The sequence below is a fragment of the Gossypium raimondii genome, chromosome 3 (genome assembly GCF_025698545.1).
Source record: "Gossypium raimondii isolate GPD5lz chromosome 3, ASM2569854v1, whole genome shotgun sequence".
Taxonomy (NCBI): domain Eukaryota; kingdom Viridiplantae; phylum Streptophyta; class Magnoliopsida; order Malvales; family Malvaceae; genus Gossypium; species Gossypium raimondii.
Genome location: NC_068567.1, coordinates 50,863,902 through 50,890,043, shown reverse-complemented (window position 1 = coordinate 50,890,043; position 26,142 = coordinate 50,863,902). Strand labels below are relative to the sequence as shown.

Genomic DNA, 26,142 nt, shown 5'->3' with positions numbered 1-26,142 from the left:
AGTGTCTTGAAATCTGGTGGTGCCAATTTATTTAGCTCCACCAAAAAAGGTAAAATTGCTTAAACCCCATACTTTAAAAAATTATTATACAAGTAGCGCCATTCTACATGGCTCTATTAAAAAAATTGATTTTTTAATGCAGATTGCTGACATGGCATGTTACACTTTGGCTCCACCAACTTTTACTGTAGGTTTTAGGTTATTTTCGTATTTTTATCAAAAAAAATAGGTCATTTAAATAATTAATTATTTTTTTGAGATTAATTTTACAAAAAAGCCGAAGATAAGATGTGATCCGATTGGTCACATGTTTTTTTGTGAAGATATATTGGTGACCTTTTTAGTGCTTCATATGTAAGCTCTCTTACGATAGCAAGAAGAGGACACAACCTTACTCTTTCTCACTACTAATCCAATTTCCTCTCCTCTCTCCTCAATCCTCTTTCACTATCTTACAGCGACGATTCTCCACTCACCTCCACTGATCTTTTCTCCAACAATCACATTTCATTTCTCTTACATGAGTTAATCTTAATGCATTTTGCGTCCTATTTAATTTCTTTTTTCATATTAAGAGCTTACTTTCCCGAACATGGATGTAGGGTATCTAAGGGCCAATTACCAATCCCCACTTAATTTTGTCAAATCGAAGAGTAATACTAATATCTCTTTTGCTTACATCGAAAAAGAAAAAAGATTGAACATTGAATGACATCATCAAAGGCTTGTAATTTGGATGGAGAAAGCTAAACGAATAAATGTTGAGATGTTATTAAGCTAATGGACATTACCAAAGGCTCGCATTACTCTCCTTCCCGGAGTACAATCCTGATATGATATGCATGTATCAATCTGCCACTATTAAGGGTTTAAGGCCAAACTATCGTGCGTCAAAATGAACACTTACACATTGATTTCCTTCACCTGAATTTATTCATTGCTCCATCCTTTGACAAATGACAAGCCATTTTCAATGGAAGTGGTGGGTCAGAAAAGGAGCCACTGGTGATTTGTTGAAATATCCACTTGTTAGCTGCTTCTGTGAAATGAATGCCATCCCAGTTAACCCGAACCGAAGGATTTCCGCACGATTTTGCAATCAAAATCTCCTTGCCTTTCACTGTAATCTTTCCTCCACACCTTAATGAATTGTTGAAATTATACTTCCCACCATGCCCACAGCAAGCTATGAGAGGGAGCTCGAATCCTGCCCCCATATAAAACAAGTTATTTATCCGAAAGACATAAAACCGCTACACAAATACTTGTGCTGGAAATAGTTACCGAGTTTCTTGGCTTGGCTGACGAGAGTGTACTTCACCGAGTAGACATCGACATACGTAATCACCGCTAAAGGAAGTTGTTTCCTTAATTGAATAACAACATCTTTCAATCTCTGGTTGAAATACTGAGCCACCTCATTGAATGGACTGCCGCAGCCATATTTGTCTAGTTGAGTTGCACTGGTAAGAAATCTGTCCAGAACATACGGTAGGCAGCCTACCGGTCCAGTGTTGTGTATCCAAAATGTTCTTCCTCCTTGATCATATACTCGCTGCACAAAACATCAGATTATAATCATGTCATCGTCATTAAGTATACGGATTTGACCTATTAATTGTTCCCTCGGGACGAAAACGGTTCTTATCCAACCTTAACAGCTTCAGATAACTGAAGGAGCACATCTGGAACATATGCTTTAACTTGCTCTGTCGTCAGGTTAAGCTTATAGCCAGCAGTGAGATCGTTTTGACCAATGTCAAAGGTGTACAAGGCCTTTGAGAAATAATCCTCCTTTGGCAACAATTTATGAAATACCCCTGATATATTACAAAGTTAAGTTTTATGCAAAAGAAAACTTGGGGTAATATGCATGCATTAGGATTGCAGTACCTTGCTTGCTTATAATCTTAGATCTGGTATGGAATTCTGAGAATTGAACCAACTGTACATCTAATGAAATAGGACTGGCCCCACTTTGAAAAATTGTGGTATTTTGTCGCCTGATGGTTGATCCTGCAGTTGCAAAGTTGGCTCCATGGCTGAAGTTTGAACCCACCGAGTCCAGGTAAGCACTAAGATAAGGTAATCCGAAGCTTTCAGCTACAAGAAACCCCCAACGAAAAGCAGTATAATTATTAGGATATGCTGCAACTCTTCATTATCTTTTGTTGTGTATGCGTGTTAAGAGAAGCAATGCGGAAATTTGAAACAGAATTGATTAAAGCAAACAGTATAAAATAAAACTTAGAAGAATGAACTGAATTGGATGCAAAATAAATCTTACATTTATCTATAATCTATAATATCTATCCCTGTAGGCAATAACTTATATTAAGATGATTGTAAAATTAATATTTAACCTGATTGATTTAAAAAAAAGAAGATAAATATCAAATTTATATATGAATTTTGGTCAAATATACATTTTGATACATGAACTTTGATTTGATGCAATTATGTACATAAAATTTGAATTTTGATTCATAAGTATACAAAAACTTGATTTTGATTCAACTGCATACATTTTAAGAAATAAATATATTCATTTATTTTCATATTGAATTAATATAATTGTTTGTGTATGCAATATATCAAAGTAAAATGATGCTAATTTGATAATGTTGTCAATAATTTGTAAAAATTAAATCAAATCAAAATTCATGTATAAAATTACATAAAATTAAAGTTCACCTATGACATTACACATTAGACCAAAGTTTATATATAATTTTGATATTTATCCTTAAAAATAATAATGAATTAAAAGAAATTGGAATTTTTAGGTTTGCAAATTAAAAATCGTAAGTATTAAGGTAAAGTTTGGCATCCACAAACAGCATTATTTTTATTTTATTTTACACTCATAGTTGCTTCGATTCTATTATTTTAATCTGTTGTTGTTTTGAGAGTACTTTTACGATATTCGTGACTATTTTTTCGGAGAAGAGTGATTTAATTATATTCCATGTTTTTTAGTTTATATCCCATGAGATCTGATTCACTCATTTTTTAGTATCCCATTTATCGATTCAACTCGGGAGAGATGCTATTTGTTGACCATAAAAAATGGTTTATTCTCACTTACGAGTGCTTATTCTTTAGTGTTGTCCTGTGTTTGATAAGCGTTTGTCAGGGTTGAACCACAACTCTCATTTGTGGTCATATATTTGGAGATGTAGGCTACTTTCGAAATTGAAAATACTCTTTTTGAAAATGTAGACTCCAAGGTAGTCCCCATTAAATCTTTCCTCCGACATAAAAAAGTCATGGTGGAAGATTCATGTCCACTGTGCTTGAATGCACAGGAAGATATGCAACATCTACATAAGAATGACCAGTTTACTCAGAACATCTGGAGTTCTATTTCTACTTTTGCCAAAGTTTCCCACATTCCTGGTGTCAATTGGGAAGATTGGCTCATTGGTAATCTCCCTCCCAAGGTTTGGTCAATAAAGCCAAAAATTTCTTGAAGTATGTTATTTGTTTTCACCCGTGGGAAATTTGGTTTACTCACAACATACTAGTCTTTGAAAATGATCGCCATATAGAGCAGTTCCTTGATAAAGTCTATACTGCAGTGGTAGAGTTCTTTGCTCTTTCTTTAGTAGCGAATAGGAAAGATTTACCATGTTTTGATCTTATGTCTTGGAAACCACCTCCAATGGACTGGTTCAAACTTGTAGATCTTCAATAGGAAACCCATAAGAGTGGAGATTAGAGCTTTCATAAATAACCATTCTGGTGATTGGATAATTGGAGCTTATCAATTGTAACGACTCGGTTTTTAGTAGTATTATAAAATTTAGTTTCGAATAGAATTAATTGTATAGAGATATTAAATAATTAAAATAGAATAATTTATGAGTCAAGTATGGATATGAGAGGTCGAATAATTAAGTGTTGTTGAATTAAATTGATTAATAAAATAATACAGGAATTAAATTGAATAGTGACCTAAATGAAAGGAAATTGATTTCTAAATTGTTAGGTGCCTTAAGTGGCAATTAAGCAAAGGTTATATAACAATTAAACCATTTTAATTGTTGTTGTCACATCTCATAATTGGGTCTAGAAGTTTTGAGGGTAAATTAGGAATTTTTAGCTCGGAGTAGGTTTGGAAAATTCTAAATTGTGGTAACCCAAAATTATTTTTGATCATAGCTTTTGAAAAGTTAAATCAATTTTTAAAATTAAGGTTGAAAAGATCTTTGATTTTAAAATAAGGATTTTTTTGTAAAAGGGTTTGAATTAGGAGTACCATTAAGGTAAATATTCCAAAGTTTTAAAAATACCTTGTTTTCCCCTCCATCTTCATAAAACCCACATTAGTTTCTTCACATTTTTGTTATCGTCCCTTGCTCTCCCAAGCTTTTCCCATTCAATTTTATTTTACAACTCTTAATTCCTTTTATTTGTATCATCACCCAAGCCATAAAACTCCATATAACTTCAAGAAAAACACTTAAGAACACTATGGATTTCTCCATTATTGAACTTTTGGGTTTTTCAAATTTTCAATCAAAAGCTCGGTTCTTCATCAACTAAGATAACCATTCGATTCCTCATTAGTTTTTAATGTTATCTAGTTTTTAAAATTGAGTTTTTAGCCATTAAATTGAATGTTTTGAATAAAAGTCGAAAATTAGATCGTTAATGGTGGATTTCGAGATTTTGAATAAAAACGAGGTTTTAAAGTATTTTTTCCATTAGTTTTGATGTGATTATAAAGTTTCTAAACATTCCTTAAAGTTTTGTTAAAGAATTTCAACGTTTTAATGAATTTTCGTGAAAATTGTCATTGTATGTCAAAATTTCGGATCCATGAATCTGTATAGTTTTGAGTATTTTGAAGGTTGGGAATTATTCTTAGATGTATAATTAAATGGTTTGAATCAATTATAGGCTATGGAAATGAGTAAAGATTAAGCTCTTTGAGTTTCAAGTTTGTTAGTCGAAATTCCAGTTTCATGAGAAATATAGCTTAGGCTTGTGTTTTTAGTTGATTTTGATGAGTCTTTGGCTGAATGTTAATTGTGTTTATCATATGATTTAATTTGGTGAAGCTTTGGAATCGTTAGGACCTTCTTCGAGTAAGGTGAAAGGCAAGGAAAAGTTAGTTTAGGCTTTCGGCGGCTAAGCGAAAGCGTGAACAGTGAGTGTTTAGAATCACTACTTGTAAACACGACTTATAGTATTAATTGAGAGCTTAGGAATAGCCTAAACCCTATCCTAAGTTCTGAGTGTAAGCTTTCTATTTCCTTTATTTTATTTTAGCAAATTATGTGATTATGTGAATAATTGTAGATTGATTATTATAATGCAATATTGTGATATGAGACATGTGTGATGACTATTGGTGTAACGCCCCAAAAATATGAATTTATGATTGTTAAATTATGTCATTGATTAGTATCTGCTTCAATGTTTAAGGGCTTAGGATGTGTGTTTGAGGTTATGGGTTTAAATTTCATTCTTTGAAAATTTTGCTATTTTTTTTCCATATCCCTAACTCTAGTCTTTTGATTTAAATTTTATTTTCGGTCATCTCATGTTAGAATGAGTCTGTTGGTTGAGTGGGAAGGTGTTAGCTTGCCCTTTAGTCTTGTGTTTGAATCCTTGTGTAAGCAAATTGGAAATATTTTTGCTATTTTTGTTTGAGCCGACCATGTAGTCGTTGTGGTCTAGTGGAACTCTGTCTGTGGGAAAAATCTGATAAGTTATCAAAATATTGTGTTGGTTTTCTGTTAAAAATATATATTATTTTTATTCTTTTTTATTTTAAATTTCTTTTCTTTTCTTTTCTTTTCTTCTCTTTTCTCAAATTCCTCATTCCCACATTTCCCATTTTTTTCCATTCATTGTTTTATGTTCTTCCAGTATAAAGAATTTCAAGATCTGTTTTTCTTTTCTTCCCTTCTTTGATCTTTTTCTACGACTTACTCGGCCTTTGGGGTTTTTTTCCTTTTAATTCTATTATTTTCTTGCAGTGGTGGTGCTTCAATTTCTATTCTCTTGCAAATTTAGGTTTTGGATATTAGAGAGTAAGTGGTTTTGTTGATTTTTGTTAAGTTTATGAATGTTATAATTTTATCTTCTTAAAGTGAGGCTTAATCTTGTGAGATCTTTATGGTTAGGTGATAATTAAAAAACTCAGGATTTCCCTCCAGTGAATTAGTTGTGTTAGGAAACTGTTGCGAATTTTTGGGTGAGTTTTTGAATGCTCGAAGATTTAATTTTCGGTTTATTAACATGTTTGTTATCGTTGTTACCGAGTGTATTACTTTAGAATTAGTAAATTGTTTCAAAAATTAATCATATAAATGGTTATTTTAGGTTCTGGGAATATCTTGGTTGAATTCGCATCAGAAAATACCCAGGTGTGTAATGAAAACCTGAGAGAACAATGAACGGCGAAAGCCAAAAAATCTAAACTGTCGACGCCACATGAACATGTGCCAGGCCGTGTTGTAGGCCATGTGTGACACACGACCATGTGACTGGCCGTATGAGACAATTGGTCTAGACCAATTGGGTCGTCTGGGCCACATAGGCATGTGTGAAACTGTATGGGCTACACGAGCTGGCCAAGTAGGCTGTGTGGACTACACGATCGTGTAGGCCCAAAATTCTGAATTTTACCCTAGAGTCGTAAACATCGTTTGAGTCATATGTAGGCCTTCCGTAAGGTCCATATGGCATTAATTACGCTTAAAAATATGATTTCTGATGGTCTGTTAGCATAAAAATATTGATATGTGTTGTAAGATAAATATGATGTATGCACAGCATGAATTGTATTTATGGTAAGTCTGATTCATATCTGTTATGAGAGCATGTATGACATGTATATTTTGTAATCTGTTAATTTCTGTATGTGCATTGTAGTGGGATTTGTGTCTATGGAGGAAGTGTGGGTAGATATAACTTTGCCATATATGATGGTACAACCACACATATTTCTGTAAATGGTGATAAATCGCCTAATGATCAGGCAACTAAGTTGCGAATATTCTGAAAAATGCCATACCAACACTAAGCAATGTGTAGGACTGAATGGGTATTTAAATACCATATATGGCGTGTTGGGATGGTCGAAGATGGTGTGTAGCATATGGAGGCAGGATCGTAAATTTTGCATTTGTTATAATTTGATATGAATTTTGTCTATGATATATATGTCTGATTAATATCTGTTGATATTCTATTATGTTGCACACTGAGCTTGTAAGCTCACTCTCGGTTTGTCTGTTTATTTTCAAGTAACCTTCAGACTTAGGATGGGCCAATGCAATGCGAGCTAGATTAAACATTTTTGTTAATTACGCTATTTTTCATTATCTTATTGTTTTGGTTTTTATGGATTGTTCAGACATTTTTTAAACTGTTTTAACATTTGGATTTTATTTTTTTTATTTTAATTGTTTAAATGATTTTGGTGGTTGAAATTGATTTGCTAAACGGTAGATTTTACAATAAAAAATCGTGTTTTCAAAACTGAACTTGACTAAGTTTTTTCGTTGTAATCATAAGTGTTTTATGAGTAAATAACCAACAAACTTATCGAAATAGCTAAGAAAGATAAATTTTCCAACCAAACTTGAATTTTACTAAATATGAACAAGCATTGCTTTTAGAAAATGAACAGTTTTTAGATATTTAATTTGGCCATAACGTCTAAACCAGGTTTAGGGTGTTACAATTGGGAATTGTGTTGTGTTGTGGGCATGATGTATATGCCAAATGACAATGATAATGATATGTTAACAATGTAAATATGCAGCGAGAGTGAGTGGAATTTCGGTTAGTACATATGTGTTGAATTATGAAATGTGATATTATTATGATAGGTAATATACGAGGATACTTGTATGTGATATATGATGTACTGATTTTAATGCACACATATGCGGTTGGATATGTGATGGCTCAATGAGCATTATTGTGGCAATTAAAGTGCATTGTGTAAGAGACTGTGATGTAAATTAATGAATATGAAAAGAGATGATGTGCATTAAATTAGTAATTAAAATTGTGTAATTGTGGATATTTTGGCCTTATGATCTCTTGAAACTGTTGGATATAGTTGGCATGTCATATAAGTCATTTGGTCTGTTGGAGATCCGTGTATCCAATGTGTGGTGATAGAACCCACTTTTATGTTTCATAACCTCAAGTGACAAATTATCGTTTAAATGTGATCTTATATATTGTGATAATATGATGTGAGATGGATGCATAAACATGTGAATAATATGTTAAATGAGTTGATTTAAGTTTCATGAAAATGTTAGTATGTTCTTATGGTAAATTGTGTATGTAATTGTAGTTTGGATCATTATCATTTAACTTGTGAATGCATGTGAATATATAAGCTAGACTTATGAGTTATTAAAGCATGTGTACATTGTTTAGTCTTGATGAATTATTGTAAAATGAGTTATTTAAATATGAGTTTAGTGTAGCTGTACGTGAGAGTATATGCTAGTTTTATGGTTTAATGAAGTGTGAATATGTTATTGTGGCATGGTTAGAATATGATTGTCAATGTGTTAATAGCATGCTTTTGTCTAACCTTTGATGTTGTGTATACATTGTGGTTACTCTGACATTCACTGAGCTTGTTTAAACTCACCCACTCTCTCAAACCATTGTAGATATTTAGCGTTTACGGTGTGAGTGGTGTAGGGATACCAAGGAAGTGATCCAAGTTAGGCTTTAGTATTTACATAGGTGATATTAATATTATTCTTTAAACTGTGGGGATAAGGCAATATGGTTAGACTTTGATCGATTATTATTATGGTCCTCGTGATATTTTACGGGTTTAGTTTTCTAGCACTTTTGATGGATGTTATAATTATTTCATTGGTATTGTTTTGGTTTGAATATTTGCTATGTTGAAGTGCCATGAATTGTATGTATGGTCAATAGGCGTTGAATAATGTGGTTGAATTGTTGCATGAACTTTGCCATAATGTTTTGATTACTTTCATAGCTTATTTGTTCTTAGTATTTATGGATATTGTTCTTGTTATATCGTTTGATTACTCGGACATGTTTTCAATGATTGAATCGTTATTGTGGTTGTTTTGGTGATTACTTGATCACGTAAAAGTTGCATGTTGAGTAGTTATTATTTTGAATAGATTATATGCCTTAAGCTGTTGAATTTTTGTGGTCTGGAGCAGAGGTATCGATATTTGTGTTTTAAAGTGATACCTCTATATTTTTGAAAGTGCAGGAAGTCAGTAACGTAATTTGGTCTCGATACCATATCACAAGTATCGATACTTGAGATAGAATAATCGATACTTTTTGAAAGGTATCAATATTTTCTTGTGTTTTGGTTTTAAGCGAGAAACAAAATGTTGTTTTAGTATCAATTTTCCAAGCGGTATCGATACCATATAAGAAAATTATCGATACCCCAGTTTCAGTATCGATACCTACGTGAATTGTATTGAAATTTTGTTGAATAATTCAGTTGCATGTGGTAATTGCGTAATAAGCTCGATTAATGTTTGTATGGCTTAATTTAACGCTGTTTTGAGTATTCGTGGCTTAGGAACTCTATATATGTTTAAAATTAACAATGTGGCATTAGTCGCATGTTCGATGAGATGTTTAGCTATGATTGTTGATGAAACGGTGGTGTGACATCCTAATATTCGAGCTCGGTGTCCAGGCCAGGTATAGGGTGTTACAGTTGTGGTAATGCTTTGTTAATGGTGTTTTCATCACCTTTTATTAATTAATATTATAACTTAATAAAGTATTAGATTAAGTGATTAATTAAGCTAATTGTTATGCTAGTTGTTAGTATATCTGTATAGTGGGAGAGAGGAAATGAAAACAAAACATCATCTTTCTCCTTACTTCACCACCATCCATTGACAAAGAAAGAACAACAAAAATTTTCCTCTATTCTTTCATTGTTGTGGCTTCAATTGGGAAAATAGGTAATTTTAACTTTATTTTTAATTGAATTATTAATGATTGATACTAGATAATGTAAGCCCAAATGATAAAATTTAGAATTATTAAGTTTTGGTTTAGTTTCATTGTTGGAAAATTTTAAAAGCTTTTGATGTTAATAGTTTAAATCCATGGATGTTAGTAGTAGTCAAGATCATAGTTATTTATGTTGAAATTTTGGTGAAAAGTATTGAATTAGGTTAGAACTAAGTAAAGATTATATAATTAAATTGTGTGTAATTAAGGACCTAATTGTAAGAAATAAAAACTTGAAGTTTGATAATAAATAATGGTTGTGTGAAGTCCTTATACTATATTTATTAAGTCAAATTTAAATTCAATTGGGTAAGTTGTGGAAAATGAGTGTTTTGGGTATTAATAATGTAAAGACTAAATCGAATAAAATGCATTCATGTGTATAATGTATTGAATTGTATTTGTGTTGTGTGATTAATGAATTTTTCGTAGTCAGATTTAATTTCGTAGCTAAAGAAGATGTAGGACCATCCCGAGATAAAGGGAACTTCAGAGCTGTCGACAAATAGATATTTTGATATGTGCTTTCATAACTCGAGCTTATTAAATAATTAAATATATATATGTTTGATCCGATATATGTTCAGGAACGGTTAACTATTAATACGAATGTGTTCGACAGGTACATATATACTTGACGATATGATATGATTAATAATGACGATATTTTTCCTATTACCGTTGCTCAATATAGAGTCACAAGTATAGTTGGCATGTCATAAAGTCCATATTGGTTGGTGGGAGATTCAGCACTATATGCATACATATTGTTATATTTCTTTAATACCATGGGGTCGAGAATATATCACTAGCTCAAATATCCTAGGGGTACAAGCGTATCCAGGTGTAGTTCGTGGGATCGGTGCATTTATATCTGATTAGCACTTTGGTGCATATGTAGTGGTGGATTGATTCAAGTATTCGTTATTATATTTGATTTGGTTAATAGGGATTATAATATAAAAATGATATTTTGAACATGTATTGTATTGAAACGGGACCTTGATGTTAATATGAGACATGATTTAAATATGTTAAGTTAATTGCAAATACCTTGAGGGTGTATCGGGATTTATATCGAAAACGTGAGTAAAGCATCATTGAGAATAAGATAGAATGATATATAAACTATCTGTATATGTGTATCTTTGATTTTAACATAAAATGGTTAATTGGTTAACTTGAATTATTATGATTATTTATGTTATTTAAATTTGGTTATGTTTTTAATTGAATTCAAGTTTGTAGCACTACTGAAGATAATTTACTCAGTGTACAGATTTGTTTGTAGCTTAAGTGACCTCGCAATCAAGCATCCAGTCCTTAAGCTCAATCCAGAAGCCATTGTGACCCTATTTTGTACGTATTTATATGTTTTGAAGTTATATGGCATTAACCTAGGTTGGTTGGTTAATAATTTAAATTAGTGTTGGCACTTTTAGTAAGTGACCTGTAATGTTATTTTGGTTGAATTTCATCTTTTAATTACTAGTTAATTATGTTTGATTATGTGAGATTGAATGTGCAAATTGGTTTGTTTAATAATGATGTATTGAATGTTAAAATTTGGAATTATTTGAATGTGTATAAATAAGCCAATCAGATAAATATGATCTGTGGTACATTTTAGGTATGTTTAGGTTCATTTGGTTAAGGCTTTGGAGATTTAAAGTGCAGGATTTTGACCATTTGGTCATTGAGTCTCAAGACATGTTAGCTTAAGGTCTCAAGACATACTTGTATAGTCTTGAGATTATCTCAAGACAGAAGAACATCGAAACTAAATAGATTTTGCCCTGCACCAGGTCTCGAGATAGGAACCCATTGTCTCAGTACATTCAAACATCGAAGCAAAAATAGAAAAAAAAAAAGGAGGTTGGTCTAAAGGCCTAGTCTCTAGACATGAAAGACATTATACTAGGTCGAGTGTGGGATGTTACATCAACATGTCCTAAGAGCCACCATTGTTAAGGCAAAACTATGGGCCTTGAGAGAGGATTTATCTTTGACTAGGTATCCTCACATTACAAATCTAGAAATAAAAATGGATGGTACAACCATTATACATTTTATGTTTACTAATAAAGTCTTTAATATTTATTTACCCTCTTTAATTAATTAGTGCAAGATGTTACTCCGCAGTATTGCATTAGGTTACTTAAGCATGTCAATGCCTTAACTCGACTTGGAAGCAATTTCCAACCTAATTAATCTATAGTTGAAGACATTGCAATTCAAAATTTATTTTGGTTATGGAGGACTCCTCCTAATTATTTAATTTCTTTATTAGCTAGTGATATACAAGGTAGTTTTGTATCGAACAATTTCTTAATTTTGGTTTAATGATAATTAATTCCTTATTTGAAAAAATTAAATTATTGGATAATTAAAATTATATTTTTGTTGTTTTATTTATTTATTTATTTGAGTGGAAGCATTTTTATTGTAAAGCTGGTTATTTTAGAAAAAAAATAGTAAACTTTTAAGACGAAATTTTGTCTCTAAAATGAATAATTTTTTATAAGATATTTTATAGATATATATTTGATTGGTTCTTTTTAAAAATATATTTTTATCTTTTAATTATAGCACGAATTCAAGCTTTTCCACAAATTAATTTATTGGAAAAGGAAAACGGAATTAAAATTTTAAATATTTTAAAGAATGTTAAATTCTATCATTAGTCATTGTATTATATGTGAGTTGTGAATTTAATTTTGTATTTTAATTTAATAATTTTAGTTTTTACACTTTTCGAATTTTAAAATTTCAATCAAAATAGTAATAGCTATTAAATTCATTAAGTTCTACAACAAATATATTATTATATGTGTAATAACATGTTAGTTTGTTATTTTTCAGATTTTTCACAAAAATCATTTAATAGATTTAATGATTATTGTTTGTATCAAGACTAGAATTTAAAATAAAAATAAAAATAAAAACTAAGAATGATCCTATTAGAAAACATTGGCTAAATCTATAACTTTACATAGATGTGACTAATATCAAAATTTAACCAAATGAATTTAACTACGATTGTGTAATCAGGATTAAAATTTCAAAATTCAAAAGTATAAGAACTAAAATTGATCAAATTTATGCAGAGTCAGGGAGTAATAGTAAAATTTGACCTTTAAAGAATCACATGTTTCACCTACTGTGTTCTTTTTTGTTCAAACTTGACTCTGTAACTGAATCATCACTCGTTTTGGTCTTTATAACTCCAAATCAGTGTCATCAATAAACTTCCAAATTTTAAAACGTAAAGCGACAAACAGTAAGACTTATATGAATATTCTCTCAACGGAAAAAAAAACTAAATTATCCGATAAATTTTAAAATTTCAAATTCAAGTTGCTAAAGAAAATTGTTAATGGATTTTAAAATAATGTTTAAGCAAGAAAAAAACGATTAATAAAAATTTCTTGAAGTTAATAAAAACAATACCTTAAATTCAAAAAAAAAGACTAATTAAAATTCTATAAAGACTAATTAACTAAAATTCTTCTTAAAAAATTAAATTTCACCGCAAAAGAAATTTATCAAAAGTTAAAAATTCAAATATTTATGGTGTTCCGTTGAATCATCAGGTAAGGGATTTCATGCTATTAATCCTGATTTCTGAAAGGAGGAAGTGAATCGTATGATTTGGGAATCATTAGTACGAAGCAGATGGTACTTATTGGAAGCAAGCAAAATCATGCCAAGTAAGATGGATGATGAACAGAAGGGAAACTCAGAGTAAGATATAAATAAATAAATACCTATGAAATCGATTAAGAGTCGGCCATCGCAATACCGACCTGCCGGCGCATGGAAATAGGTCTCTCCGTTAGGGGCAGGGGTTTGTCCAAATGCAGCTGATAGACCGCCGGTGTCGGAATTTGAGTCACCGAAGTTGAAGATGGCTGGAAGGTTGCAAGGCGCTGAAGAACTGCTGGAACTTGGCAGCAATGTCATTGAAAATATAAGGCCAATGACAACTTTTTTGAAACTGTGAGGTTCCATGACTGAGAGAGAGAGAGAGCGCGCGCTCGAAATTTAAGAAATTATAAAATTACTTAGCTTTACACTTATTTAAATCCGTCTATCCCTATATTTAGCAATGATAACCGGATCCTGTAAAGAAAAGCCATCGTCTTTTTTTCTTTTGTCCTTAATATAGCCATTGGTCTTTCGTTATTTTATAAAAGTTTGGTAGTAGTTTTTCTTTTTTACCACGACACATACATGTAATACGAGTACTAAATCTCATCTTTGGTTGAGGCGGGTCAAGTTTGAGTCGGGCGGGTGTTAAATTTTACATCTAATTTTTAATTTTAGGTTTGACTTAAAAAATGAGTCTAAATTTTATCTAAGTCCAATCTAGATAAAAAATATTAAACTCGAGTTCGGTCAGCTTGTATTAAAAAATTACATATTATTATTTTTATATAAAAATAATTTTAAAAAATATAATACATCAAATATACTAAAAATATTAAAATAAATGTTTCTCAATAAATTAAAAATATATTAAAATTTTATATACTTAAATATACTAATATAGTTGCAACTGAGCAAGCAAATATCTATAAAATAGTAACAAAATTAATAATAATAATAAAATTATGTAATATCCAAATAATAACAACAAAATAGTAAAAATATAATAGCAAAATGGTAGCAAAACAACAACAAAATGGTAGCAGGAAAAAAAATATAAGCAGTTTGAGTCGGGCCTAGGCCAAAAAATTATTACTCGAGGCTTAGTCTGTTTAGAAAACAGACCTTATTTTTTGTTAAAACACATTTTCCGAGCCTATATTTTGCCCAAACCCTCCTACTTTTCAGGCAGGCCTTCGAGCCTGGACGAGTGGACCGACCTATGATTAAATCTAAGTATGACATAGTACAAATACCACACGATAATTTAAAAAAAAAAAAGAAGAAGATGAATACGACAAGACAACCGTAAAAAAATATTTTTATATTAAGATTCCTAAAATATATTAAATTATTGATACTTATGATTTTAATTTGGGATAATAGAATTTTTGGTCTTTAAACTTGGAAATTAGATCTATTTAGGACCTATTTTTTTCCCAATTTAATTTGATACTTAAACTTGACAACTAAATTCATTTTATTCCTGAACTTAAAAATATAAAAATATAATGACGTGACATTTTGAGATTGTGTCATATCATCACTTTAAAATTAAAATTTTATATATTTTTTTCTATTAGCGATACAATCTTAGAATGTCCCATCAATATTTTCAAAATCGAACCAATGGTTGAATAGTTCAGACCACTGGTTCTCGATTTGATTGATTTAATCAGTTCAACTGTTAGACCAACAATAATTAAATAATTAATTGAAAATTCATAAAAAAATTATTAAACATGTTCAACTATTGGTTTTATCCCAATTTTTTTATTTTATCGATTTCAAACGACTTTCAATTTAATCCTTTTTGGAGCAATATATCAACTAGTTGTCGACCAATTCAATTAGACCAGCCAATCTAATCATGTTTCAAAAATACTGATAAAATCATATCTTGACAAAATCTAAATCTAAATTTAGGGATTAAAATGGACTTATTTATCAAATTCATGTACTAAAGTAAAAAAAAATACCAAAGTCGATCTAATTGTAAAGTTTAGACTTATATTTTCCTTTTAACTTTAACTAAAATTTACATTTAATTGAGCTAAATCTCACTTCATTAACGGCATCGATTTTGAAATTGGAATTGAGTTAGTATATTTCTTTTTCCATGCAATGAGACAAGAGCATGCTTGTCACGTGACTAGTTACGGAAAAAAATTACTTTTTTCTTTTTACTTCCATTTGTTTATCTTCTTTTCTCGTCTCCCCCTCTTTCAGAATAGACCTGTCCATGGGTCGCTGTCCGAAATATGGGAGAGTTCGGGTAAAAATATAGGCCCGAAATATGGGCTTGGGCAAAAAAAGGAGGCCCGTTTAAAAAATGGGCTGGGCTCGGGCTCAACTTTTTTGGCCTGAGCCCGGCCTGGCCCGAATATAATAAATATATTTTTTATTTTTATTTTTTAATTTTAAAATACTTTAAAAGTTTTTTTATTTTTTTATTTTTAAAATATTTTTTTGTGTTTATTAAAAATCGGTCGGGTAGGGCTGGCTCGGCTTATTTTTTTTCTCGGGCGGGCTGGGCAAAATTTTAGGCCCATATTTGGGCCGGGCAGGCCCGAGCCTAAGAGTCGGCCGAAATTTTTTCAGGCCCGCCGAACCCACTTGACCCATGGACAGGTCTATTCTTTTTCTAAATTTCAGGAGTTTTACTTGGATTTGATTTTTTTAAGATGGAAATGTTGATATAACATTAAACTATTAGAAAAAGAAATATAAATAACGTGACATCACTATTTCATACAATCATTTTCTTAAAACTCAAATATCATATTTTATAAGGTAAAGTATCAAAGTGGTCACTAAGCTATTTATTTCATTCTATTTTGGTCATTTAATTATTTTTATTTTTATTTAATCACTAAATTTTTTGAAATTAAATATTTTAGTCACACTCCCATTAATTGATGTTAAACAGACTTTTATTTTAGGATAAACTACACCCATGGTCACTTTTGTTTACCTTAGGTTACATTTTAGTCACTTATGTTTGAAATGTTACGTTTTTGTCACTTATGTTATCGTGTTGTAACATTTTAGTCACTGAGCTATTAATTGTCACTAACTATGTAACGGTAAGTTGACGTCGCACGTTAAATTATCATTTCAAACAAAAATTTTAGGGTAAATTATACAATCGTTCCTCATATTTTTTCATTTTGAGCAATTTAATTTTTTTTATGTTCATGTTTAATTTTTTAATTATTTCCCATTATTTTATGTTTCTCCTTATATTTTACTACATTCTCCATTTCTTTTAACATATCAAGAAGTCGAATTGGCAGTGAAGAAATAAGTAGGAAGCCGAAAACCATCATTGCCTATAACCAAAACCCATTAAACCCATACCATGCATGCTTTTTTCTTCACTGCCAATTCGACTTCCTGATATGTTGAAAGAAATGGAGAAGGTAGGAAAATAGAGGGAAAAGCAGAAGAGAATGGAAAATAATGAAAAAAAAAAGTTAAAAGAACATAAAAGAAAAAATTAAATTGCTCAAAATGAAAAATATGGTGACCAATTGTATAATTTAACCTAATTTTTTTGTTTGAAATGATGATTTAACGCGCCACATTAGCTTATCGTTATACTGTTAACGACAATTAATGGCTCAATGACTAAAATGTTACAACACGATAACATAAGTGACTAAAACGTAACCTAAGGTAAACAAAAGTGACCATGGGTGTAATTTACCCTTTATTTTATTGATCTACTAATAAATTTAGTCATATAATATTTACATATTCTATCCATTTGATCCTAAATATAAAAAAATTTAACAAATTTAACCCTCTATATTCATTTTAGTTCACATTTAATAAATTTAATCAACATTAACAAATTTTTATTTTTTAAAAATAGTGTAAATTTAACCTTAAATCTGAAACAGAAAAAATCTCTATTTGGTAAAGCGCCTTTTTTTTTTCTTTTGCAATTTTTGGTTTCCTTTCTGGCAACCTTCTTCGACAAGCCGTGCGGAAACCTTAGGGCTAACCTTCAGCATCTCCCCATCTTCTCTCTTTCCTCCCCCTTCCTTCTTTCCCCTTTTTCCCCATTTTGTCTTCCTGTTGGTTTTCCTTTCACTGCCGTCAACATGTCTGTCTATACTCTATAGGTGTGTCTGTTGACACCACCCCTCTGCCGGTAGTAATGTCACCACCCTTCACTCTTTCCTATCTCCCTTCCCTTGTCTTTGCTATTTCCTTCCTCATTCTCCTTTTTATGGTTGTTGTATCAGCTCCCCAGAACCATTTAACTTCTTTTGTTTTGAATAAAATCAACTGAGTTTGTTAATTTCTTCTTTCTTTCTTCTCTTTCCACTAGGTGCAGGTGAGTAAGCTTTGAAAATAGAGTATTCAAACTTATAGGATATTAGATTTAATTAAAAGGCAATTTACCAATAAAAGCCTTTTTTTTCAAAAATTACTGAAATGGGCCCATTATTTTATTATTTACCGGAATGGTCTTTTTTCGAGAAATCGTGTCCACGTCAACGCGATGTCAGAGTACGCGTCAAGACATCGCGTCCACGTCAGCGCAAGTTGCTGATGTGGACGCGATGTCCTAGCGCGTACACTGACATCGTGCTGACATGGATGCGGTTTCGCGATTTTTCCCACGTTAGGTTTTTTTGGCTTTTAGGGTTTAGGGTTTGGGCTTTTAAGGGTTTTTAGGTCCTGGAAGAAATAATTTTAAGTTGACGTTTCTGATAAAACAATATAAAATCGCTTCTAGCAGGATGGTATTTGAGAAGAATTTGTGAAATCGCGCCCTCGTGGACGCGCTTTTGCTACAATAGGTCACGGAAGAAATAATTATTTTTTTGATGTTTCTGAGTAAATAGTATAAAATCACTTCTAGCAGGATGCTATTTGAGAAGAATTTGTGAAATCGCTGACCTCGTCGGTAGCGCTTTTGCTCTGATGGGTCATGTAAGAAATAATTTTTTGACGTTTCGAGCAAATAATATAAAATCGCTTCTAGCAGGATGCTATTTGAGAAGAATTTGTGAAATCGCGCCCTCGTGGACGCGCTTTTACTACTGATAGCATGTTTAATGAGGCTATAAATTAGGCGAAAATTTTCTCGAATGCATAAGTCACAGCAGAAACAATTTAGAGAGGCTAAGAAGGTTAGAGTTTCAAATATGAGTGAACGTATTAGTCTTTGTTATTTACTACGATGGTGAGGTTTGCCACACCGAGAATAGTGTTGTTTTTTTGAGAGAATACGGTGCATTGGTTTTAACGAACATAGATTTGATGAACTTCGTAAAAGGATTAGGCGTAAAATTTTTGGAACGACGCCAATGAAAGTTCTATCTATCACGTATCGATTTTGTTCTTCTGTTGATCCGGTGACATATGACTTGTTCGACATAAAAGGTGCTCGTAGCTTGGAGGCAATGGTGCAGACTCATCTTGCTAGTGAAGCACCTTATATTGAGTTATATGTACAATTTACATCGCCAACTGATGTACCAGCGACCGGTGTTCGAGATGTATACACCACCCCTGGCCGACACTCGGTCAGTGGGTTACAAAATACGGAACAACCCATGTTCGGTAGCGGTGTCGATTGCACATCCCCTACAAGACACTCTATCGGTGGATGGGACATGTACGTCGATGGCTCGATGGTTGATGCTGGAAATACGTACTGGGGAGTGGCATCAAGTTCTAGCGGGTGACAATCTACATTCAATTGGGGACGTTATCAAATGCCCAGAAGAAGGGATGATGTTTTCCCTACGACGTCAACCGGTGAGGGGACCTCGTACACTGCAGATGATTGTGGGTTAGAAGATGACTCGGATGTGGATCCACCTCGAGAGCTCGGGCCGGATGGTGCAGAAGTTGGCTTATTTTTTGAACCGGAGCCTATTCCAACAGAAGCTGAAGATGCTGACAAGAGTTCAGATGAGGAAGAAAATCCACGATTCAGAGCATACTCACCTTCAACCCACATGCATAATGTCGATCTGTCTGCAGATGATGCGTTAGAGTTTCCAGATCTACCACACCGATTGCGTGATCGTACAAGTTCGGGGGTAGATTTTGGTGAACTTGAAGTTGGTAATCAGTTTACCAACAAGGATAGTTTTATTGGTGCTTTGAAACAACATAGCATCAAAAACGGCGTTAACTACCACGTCGTTAAATCAATATCTGATAAGTCTGAGGCGAAGTGTTCGGTGCAAGACGGTACATGTTCATGGAAAATCTACGCCTCGTTAAGGAAAATGACAGGGTTGTGGGAGATAAAAAAGTACAAAGGTCCACATACATGTCTTGCGGTACAATATTGGTATGTCTGAATAATACTTTTATTATGCAATGTTGCATTATTTAATGTACTCCCTTTGTAGGTGTTTCAGAAGATCATCCCAAAATGGATTCAACTATGTTAGTTAGCTTGATACTGACCATGATAAAAGCAGATCCTAGGACTTCAGTGCCGGTGTTAATTGCCAATATCCGTAGCCAAATAGGGTACATGCCCTCTTACTGCAAAGCTTGGATAGCTAAGCAAAAGGCGTTGGAGAAGATGCATAGTGGGTGGGACGCCTCATATAATGAAATATGGCAGTGGTGTCAGGTGCTAGAGAGATACGTCCCCGGTGCCATCACAGACCTTAAAACGGAACATGCGTACTACAACGGCCGATTGCTACGTGGATACCAAGTGTTCAAACGGCTGTTTTGGACCTTTAAGCAATGCCGAGATGCATTTCCATACTGCAAGCCGTTGGTACAAATTGACGGTACCTTCATGTTCGGTAGGTATACTCATCGGCTATTGCTTGCAGTGGCACAGGATGGCGATGGGAGAATTCTTCCAATTACATTTGCAATAACACCGGGAGAGTCGTCTGATGACTGGGATTTCTTTCTCTTTAGGTTAAGGTGGCATGTATGCCCCCACCTGATATTTGTGTTATTTCAGATCGGGGCGCCGGTATACTAGCTACATTTGATCGAGAAGGAAGCTTATGGCAGCGCACACACCATAGATATTGCCTAAGAAACGTTGCTTCGAACTACTACAGGCAATATCCATCTAAGAGCGAATGACGACAAGTGACCAACATGGGTATTTAGTCTATATCTGTGTTATTTCGTTTGTCAATTTGAATTATTTTTATTGGTAGAAGTGGTATAAATTATTCGCTATGATATTATATTGGCAGGGTATGAAATAAATAAAGATCATTTTCACGAGATGTTGGTAATTTTACGATCCCAAAACGGCGAAGGGGCGGACTACCTTTGTAACATACGTTTCGAACAGTGGGCACAAGCATACGACGGCGGCCTACGATATGGTCATATGACGTCAAACCTGGCAGAATGCATAAATTCTATTCTTAAAGAAACAAGTCATCTACAGATAACATCGGTTGTGCGAGAGACATATTTTTGTTTGGCGGCGCTATTTCCAAAGCAAACAGCAAGTTATGCAGGCCAGATGCGGGGAGGCCATGTATGGTGCAGTAAGGTAGTTCAAGAAATTAACAAGGCCAAGGCGAGGGCAAACACCATGCACACAGTGTGTCACGATCGAGACAATTTATGGTTTCGCGTGACAGATTTTGACAGACCGCACCAAGGTGTTGTTGGCGGGCAATATCGTGTACACTTGCGAAATAGGACTTGTGACTGTGAGATGTGGGATGCACTTCGGTATCCATGCGCTCATGTTATTGCAGCTTGTCAGAAACTCCGTCTGGATCCGATGAGTTATGTGGACGAAGTGTACAAATTAGAAAACAAGTACAACGTATGGAGACACGTTTTCCCACCGGTCCCAGATGAAGGTAAGTGGCCGCCCGTATCTCTTGCTCCTTTTAAGTTGTTACCGGATAGAGAATTACGTCGCAAACTGAAGGGTCAACCTTGCTCGACTAGAATACGTAACAATATGGATATCCAAGAAACAGCCAGTCAAACGAAGTTGTGCGGATGGTGTAGGAATCCAGGCCATACAAGTCGATCATGCCCTAATCGCAATAGTTGAATGTAATTGTAAAAAAATTAAGTTTGTGAAATTATTAATTGATAAATTGTATTAAGTCAAAAAATTGTATTAATGGTTAGTAAAATTATCAAATTATATACAATTATTAATTGTTAGTGCCGATCAAAATATTTTTCCAAATCTAACATTATGTGAATGTAAAATTATTAAGTCAAAAATTGTATTAATGGTTAGTAAAATTATCAAATTATGTAAAATTATTATTTGTTAGTACCGGTCAAAACATTTTTCCAAATCTAACATTACGTTAAGGTTAGAGTTTTTAAAGTTAAGGGTTTAGAGTTTTTAAGTTAAGGGTTTAGGGTTTTTAATTAAATTAGGTTAGGGTTAGGGTTTTTAATTAAGGGTTTAGGGTTTTAATTAAATTAGGCTAGGGTTTTTAATTAAATTAGGTTAGGGTTAGGGTTTTTAATTAAGGGTTTAGGGTTTTAATTAAATTAGGTTTAGGGTTTTAATTAAATTAGGTTAGGGTTTTTAAGTTAAGGGTTTAGGGTTTTAATTAAATTAGGCTAGGGTTTTTAATTAAATTAGGTTAGGGCTTTTAATTAAATTAGGTTTAGGGTTTTTAATTAAATTAGGTTAGGTTAGGGTTTTTTAACTAAGGGTTTAGGGTTTTAATTAAATTAGGCTAAGGTTTTTAATTAAATTAGGTTAGGGTTTTTAAGTTAAAGGTTTAGGGTTTTTAATTAAGGGTTTAGGGTTTTAATTAAATTAGGTTGGGGTTAGGGTTAGGGTTAGGGTTTTTAATTAAGAGTTTAGGGTTTTAATTAAATTAGGCTAGGGTTTTAATTAAATTAGGCTAGGGTTTTTAATTAAATTAGGTTAGGTTTTTAATTAAATTAGGTTAGGGTTAGGGTTTTTAATTAAAGGTTTAGGGTTTTAATTAAATTAGGTTAGGGTTTTAATTAAATTAGGCTAGGGTTTTTAATTAAATTAAATTAAGGGTTTTGGGTTTTTAATTAATTTAGGTTAGGGTTTAGGGTTAAATTAGGTTAGGGTTTTATTACATCAAATAAACTTCTATTTTATTACATCAAATAATATCAAAATAACTCAAAAAATTCTATTTTTACATAAAATAATATCAAAATATTCAAAATATTTGTACAAATAAATTTAAATCTGACAATCAATGTCTATGCGGGGATTCGATTGCCACATGGCGGTAGTCGAAGGTTATCTTGTTGGATTCCTCCTTTCTCTAGCTTCCGGCGGCGGTTGTTGTTCCTCCGGTAGGGATTCTGGTTCTTCCGGTTCGGCATCTGGTTTTCGGACTTGGGACGATGATCCACCTTTAAAGAATAGTGTATGTGGATGTGTTTGCATCAGGAAAGGCGACGGTGTTTGAAACCCTTACGTTGGTGGGGATTGGTAAAAAGGAGAGCTCCCCGACGGCCCCCCTTGCGATCCCTCCTGCGCCGCTGGCCTATACATCGGCGGTCCGATCGACATAACAGGAAATGGAGCTAAACCGGGCATTTGGCTCCAACCTGCCATAGGACTCAGAAAAGGATACATATAAGGGTTAGGGTACATATAAGGGCTAGGAAACGCACCTGGCATCATCTAAAAAGGCGGTTGCGTGGGTATCATCGGTTGAACTGCTGCGTCGGGTGACTACGTCGGTGCTCTCGTTGGGCCTGGTGATTGCATGGCCGCTGATGATGAGTCGGGTGAATGCCTGGGCCTCGTTGAGGGGCTACCTTCGTCTTGTCATCTTGGATTTAGAGGCCCGCGCCTTACCCTTTCGACACGTATTTGCCACTGCCTCTCTTCTAGCGTCAGTAAATACGGCTTGCCATGGATCCTAAACCATGGCATGTATTCTGGAACGCACGATAACCCCGGAACGATGATTGGTTCCCGAGTAGGTAGATATTCATACCGATCTTCCCACATTTCCGTGTACTCAGACCAGTATCTCGGCCAATCCGTATTCAATTACCGAAGGTCGACTTTGTGTTGATCGTCAAACACCTCAAGATCCACCGGAATCGGTTGTCTACATCAAAGCGTCAGTAGCACTCATGCATGCAGTGCGGCTCCACGGTTGCGTAGTTGACCAACACGACTTTCACGTACCAAGCTTGTGGATTTTGTAAAAACTCTTCCGGGATTACTGTCTGAATTACCGGATCCTCGTATGGTGTCCATTGAAACTATATGAACATGATAGAAATATTAGTTATATACATACATAATACTAAATACTAAATACTAAATATCAATCGAATAGCGAATGTATGGAAATATCTATTTGCAATAATACTTACTTCTGCTTCCGACCGTTGGTCTAATAGAAGCCGTATATCTTCAAGAGAGGACGGTAATCGAGCATAACTTGCCGGATGGTTCCACCTAACTAAATAAATTTTTAGCATACTTTTATTTTTAAAAATCTACATAATAATTGTAAAATGTAATATAATAAAATTTACCTTGTTATGAGTGGGAATGTATATGGGTGGTTCACTCGAGGACGTAGAAATGGAAAACGAAACCGTGCCCATGATTGCAGTAGTGACAGGCAACCTCCGATGTTTGCTCTCCTCGGTTGCGTCGCCCCGCACATCTCCCGATATAATGTTGCCAAGAAGGCAGACCCCCAACTAAATTCAGCAGCTACTCTAAAATCAATGAGGTAGCAGCCATCTTAGATGTACGCGGCTCCGTGACGTGTCGGGCATCAGATAACCTCCAATTAATTGAAGAATGTATGCCCGAGCATATCAGATTCTTTCAATTTTGGTTGAATCTTCATCCGGATCAGGGAATGTGTCATGTAACCAGCCCATCTCGACCTTACCTCCCTCAATTTTCTCCGAAATAGAGCCCAAAAGCTCGTAACACACCATCTCCCAATTGCTAGATTGGGCAGACCTGGTGACTGGGTGTCTGTCCACCGGCAATCCCAACTGCAGACTAACATCTTCTAGAGTGATAGTGCACTCTCCACATAGAAGATGGAATGTGTGCGTCTCGGGTCTTCACCTCTCGATGAACGCACTGATCAGTTTCGGGTCCAACTTGCATCCCCGGCCCACTGTCGCCACGTGCCAAAAACCCGCTTCCCGCAGGTAGTTCTCTACCAACAGTGATGGAGGAGCATGCATATTCCGGATATTGCATTCCAATACCCGATCTTCAGACTTTTATAACAAATAATAAATTAATAATTATCTAAAAATGCATAAATAAAAAATTCTTAAATAATATTTAAAAATTAAATTTAACACTTACCATTGTCATTTGTTCCACCGATATGTGATGCCTATCAAGACGAGTCAATGATCCTGCCATTGATGAAATCGTTCAAATTTTTACGATTTATAAAAATATAAAAAAATTAAAATTATTTTAAAAAAGGAAATTGAGAGGAAATTGAAATTAAATATGGATTTGAGAGAATTTTTGAAGGAAATTGAGAGAATTTTGGAAGGAAATTGAGAGGAAATATGAGAGAGGATTTGTTTGTGAAAAAATAAAAAGGGGTGGGGGTATTTATAGTTTTTTTTTGACCGTTGGGGGGGGCAACGGTCAAATTTTTGACCGTTGGGTACTGTTCACGCGCGGTTGACATCGCGTCCACATCAGCAACTCGCGCTGACGTGGACGCGATTTCCCGGAAAAGAACCATTCCGGTAAATAATAAAATAATGGGCCCATTTCGGTAATTTTTGAAAAAAAAAGGCTTTTATTGGTAAATTACCCTTAATTAAATACAATTTAACTATTTCCTTTTCATAATTAAATTTGACTTATTAGGATTTTGATTAATCATGAATTTAGAAAAATACTTAATTAAATCCGATTTGGATGAAACCACATTCTAAGGTTTTCAAATAAATTCTGGGTTTGAATTTATTTATTTATTTATTTCACCTGGGATGATTTAAGTTATTTTCAAAAAAAGTTGAAATTCTCTGACTTTCCCAAAAAATACAGACAAATGCCATGTGAAAATGCATCCTTTTGTGGTATATTACATATATATATATATATGTAGGGTTTAGGGTTTATATTTATATATGTATACATAATATAACCCCGGAATCAAGATTCCAAAATCCACTCCATATGAACCAACGATGTTAGCAGCAAAATTTAAGCATGAAAAAAGAAGCAATTTTGAAAAACTCAATGAAGAAGAAACCCAAAATTTCTTTTGATTTTTTGGTTAAGATAGTTTAATTATTTCATATATATATATATATACATATATTTGAAGTTTATATATTTTATAATTTTAAAATATTTTTATTTTTATTTGTATATTAGATTTATATATATTTCTTTCTATTTTTATAAATGTTTAAAGTTTATATATATTTGATAAAATAATTTTTATCTTTTATTAAAAATGTCACATGGCGTCATTTGGTTAGGTAAAATAGTCAACAATTTTTTAAACCCTCCTTAAAAATGTG

The 26,142-nt window shown here is 33.3% G+C and overlaps 1 protein-coding gene across 1 annotated transcript; it reads right to left on the bottom strand.

Annotated features, from left to right (window-relative positions):
* Positions 1 to 697: 697 nt before the first annotated feature.
* Positions 698 to 14,128, bottom strand: LOC105794601 (GDSL esterase/lipase At3g26430). The gene is made up of 5 exons (XM_012623850.2): positions 13,782 to 14,128; positions 1,894 to 2,103; positions 1,654 to 1,820; positions 1,285 to 1,555; positions 698 to 1,207 (listed from the first exon to the last, which is right to left on the bottom strand). Exons 1-5 carry the CDS (start codon positions 14,023 to 14,025, stop codon positions 921 to 923), a joined length of 1,179 nt encoding a protein of 392 aa, XP_012479304.1. The 5' UTR covers positions 14,026 to 14,128; the 3' UTR covers positions 698 to 920.
* Between the last annotated feature and the right edge of the window lie 12,014 nt (positions 14,129 to 26,142).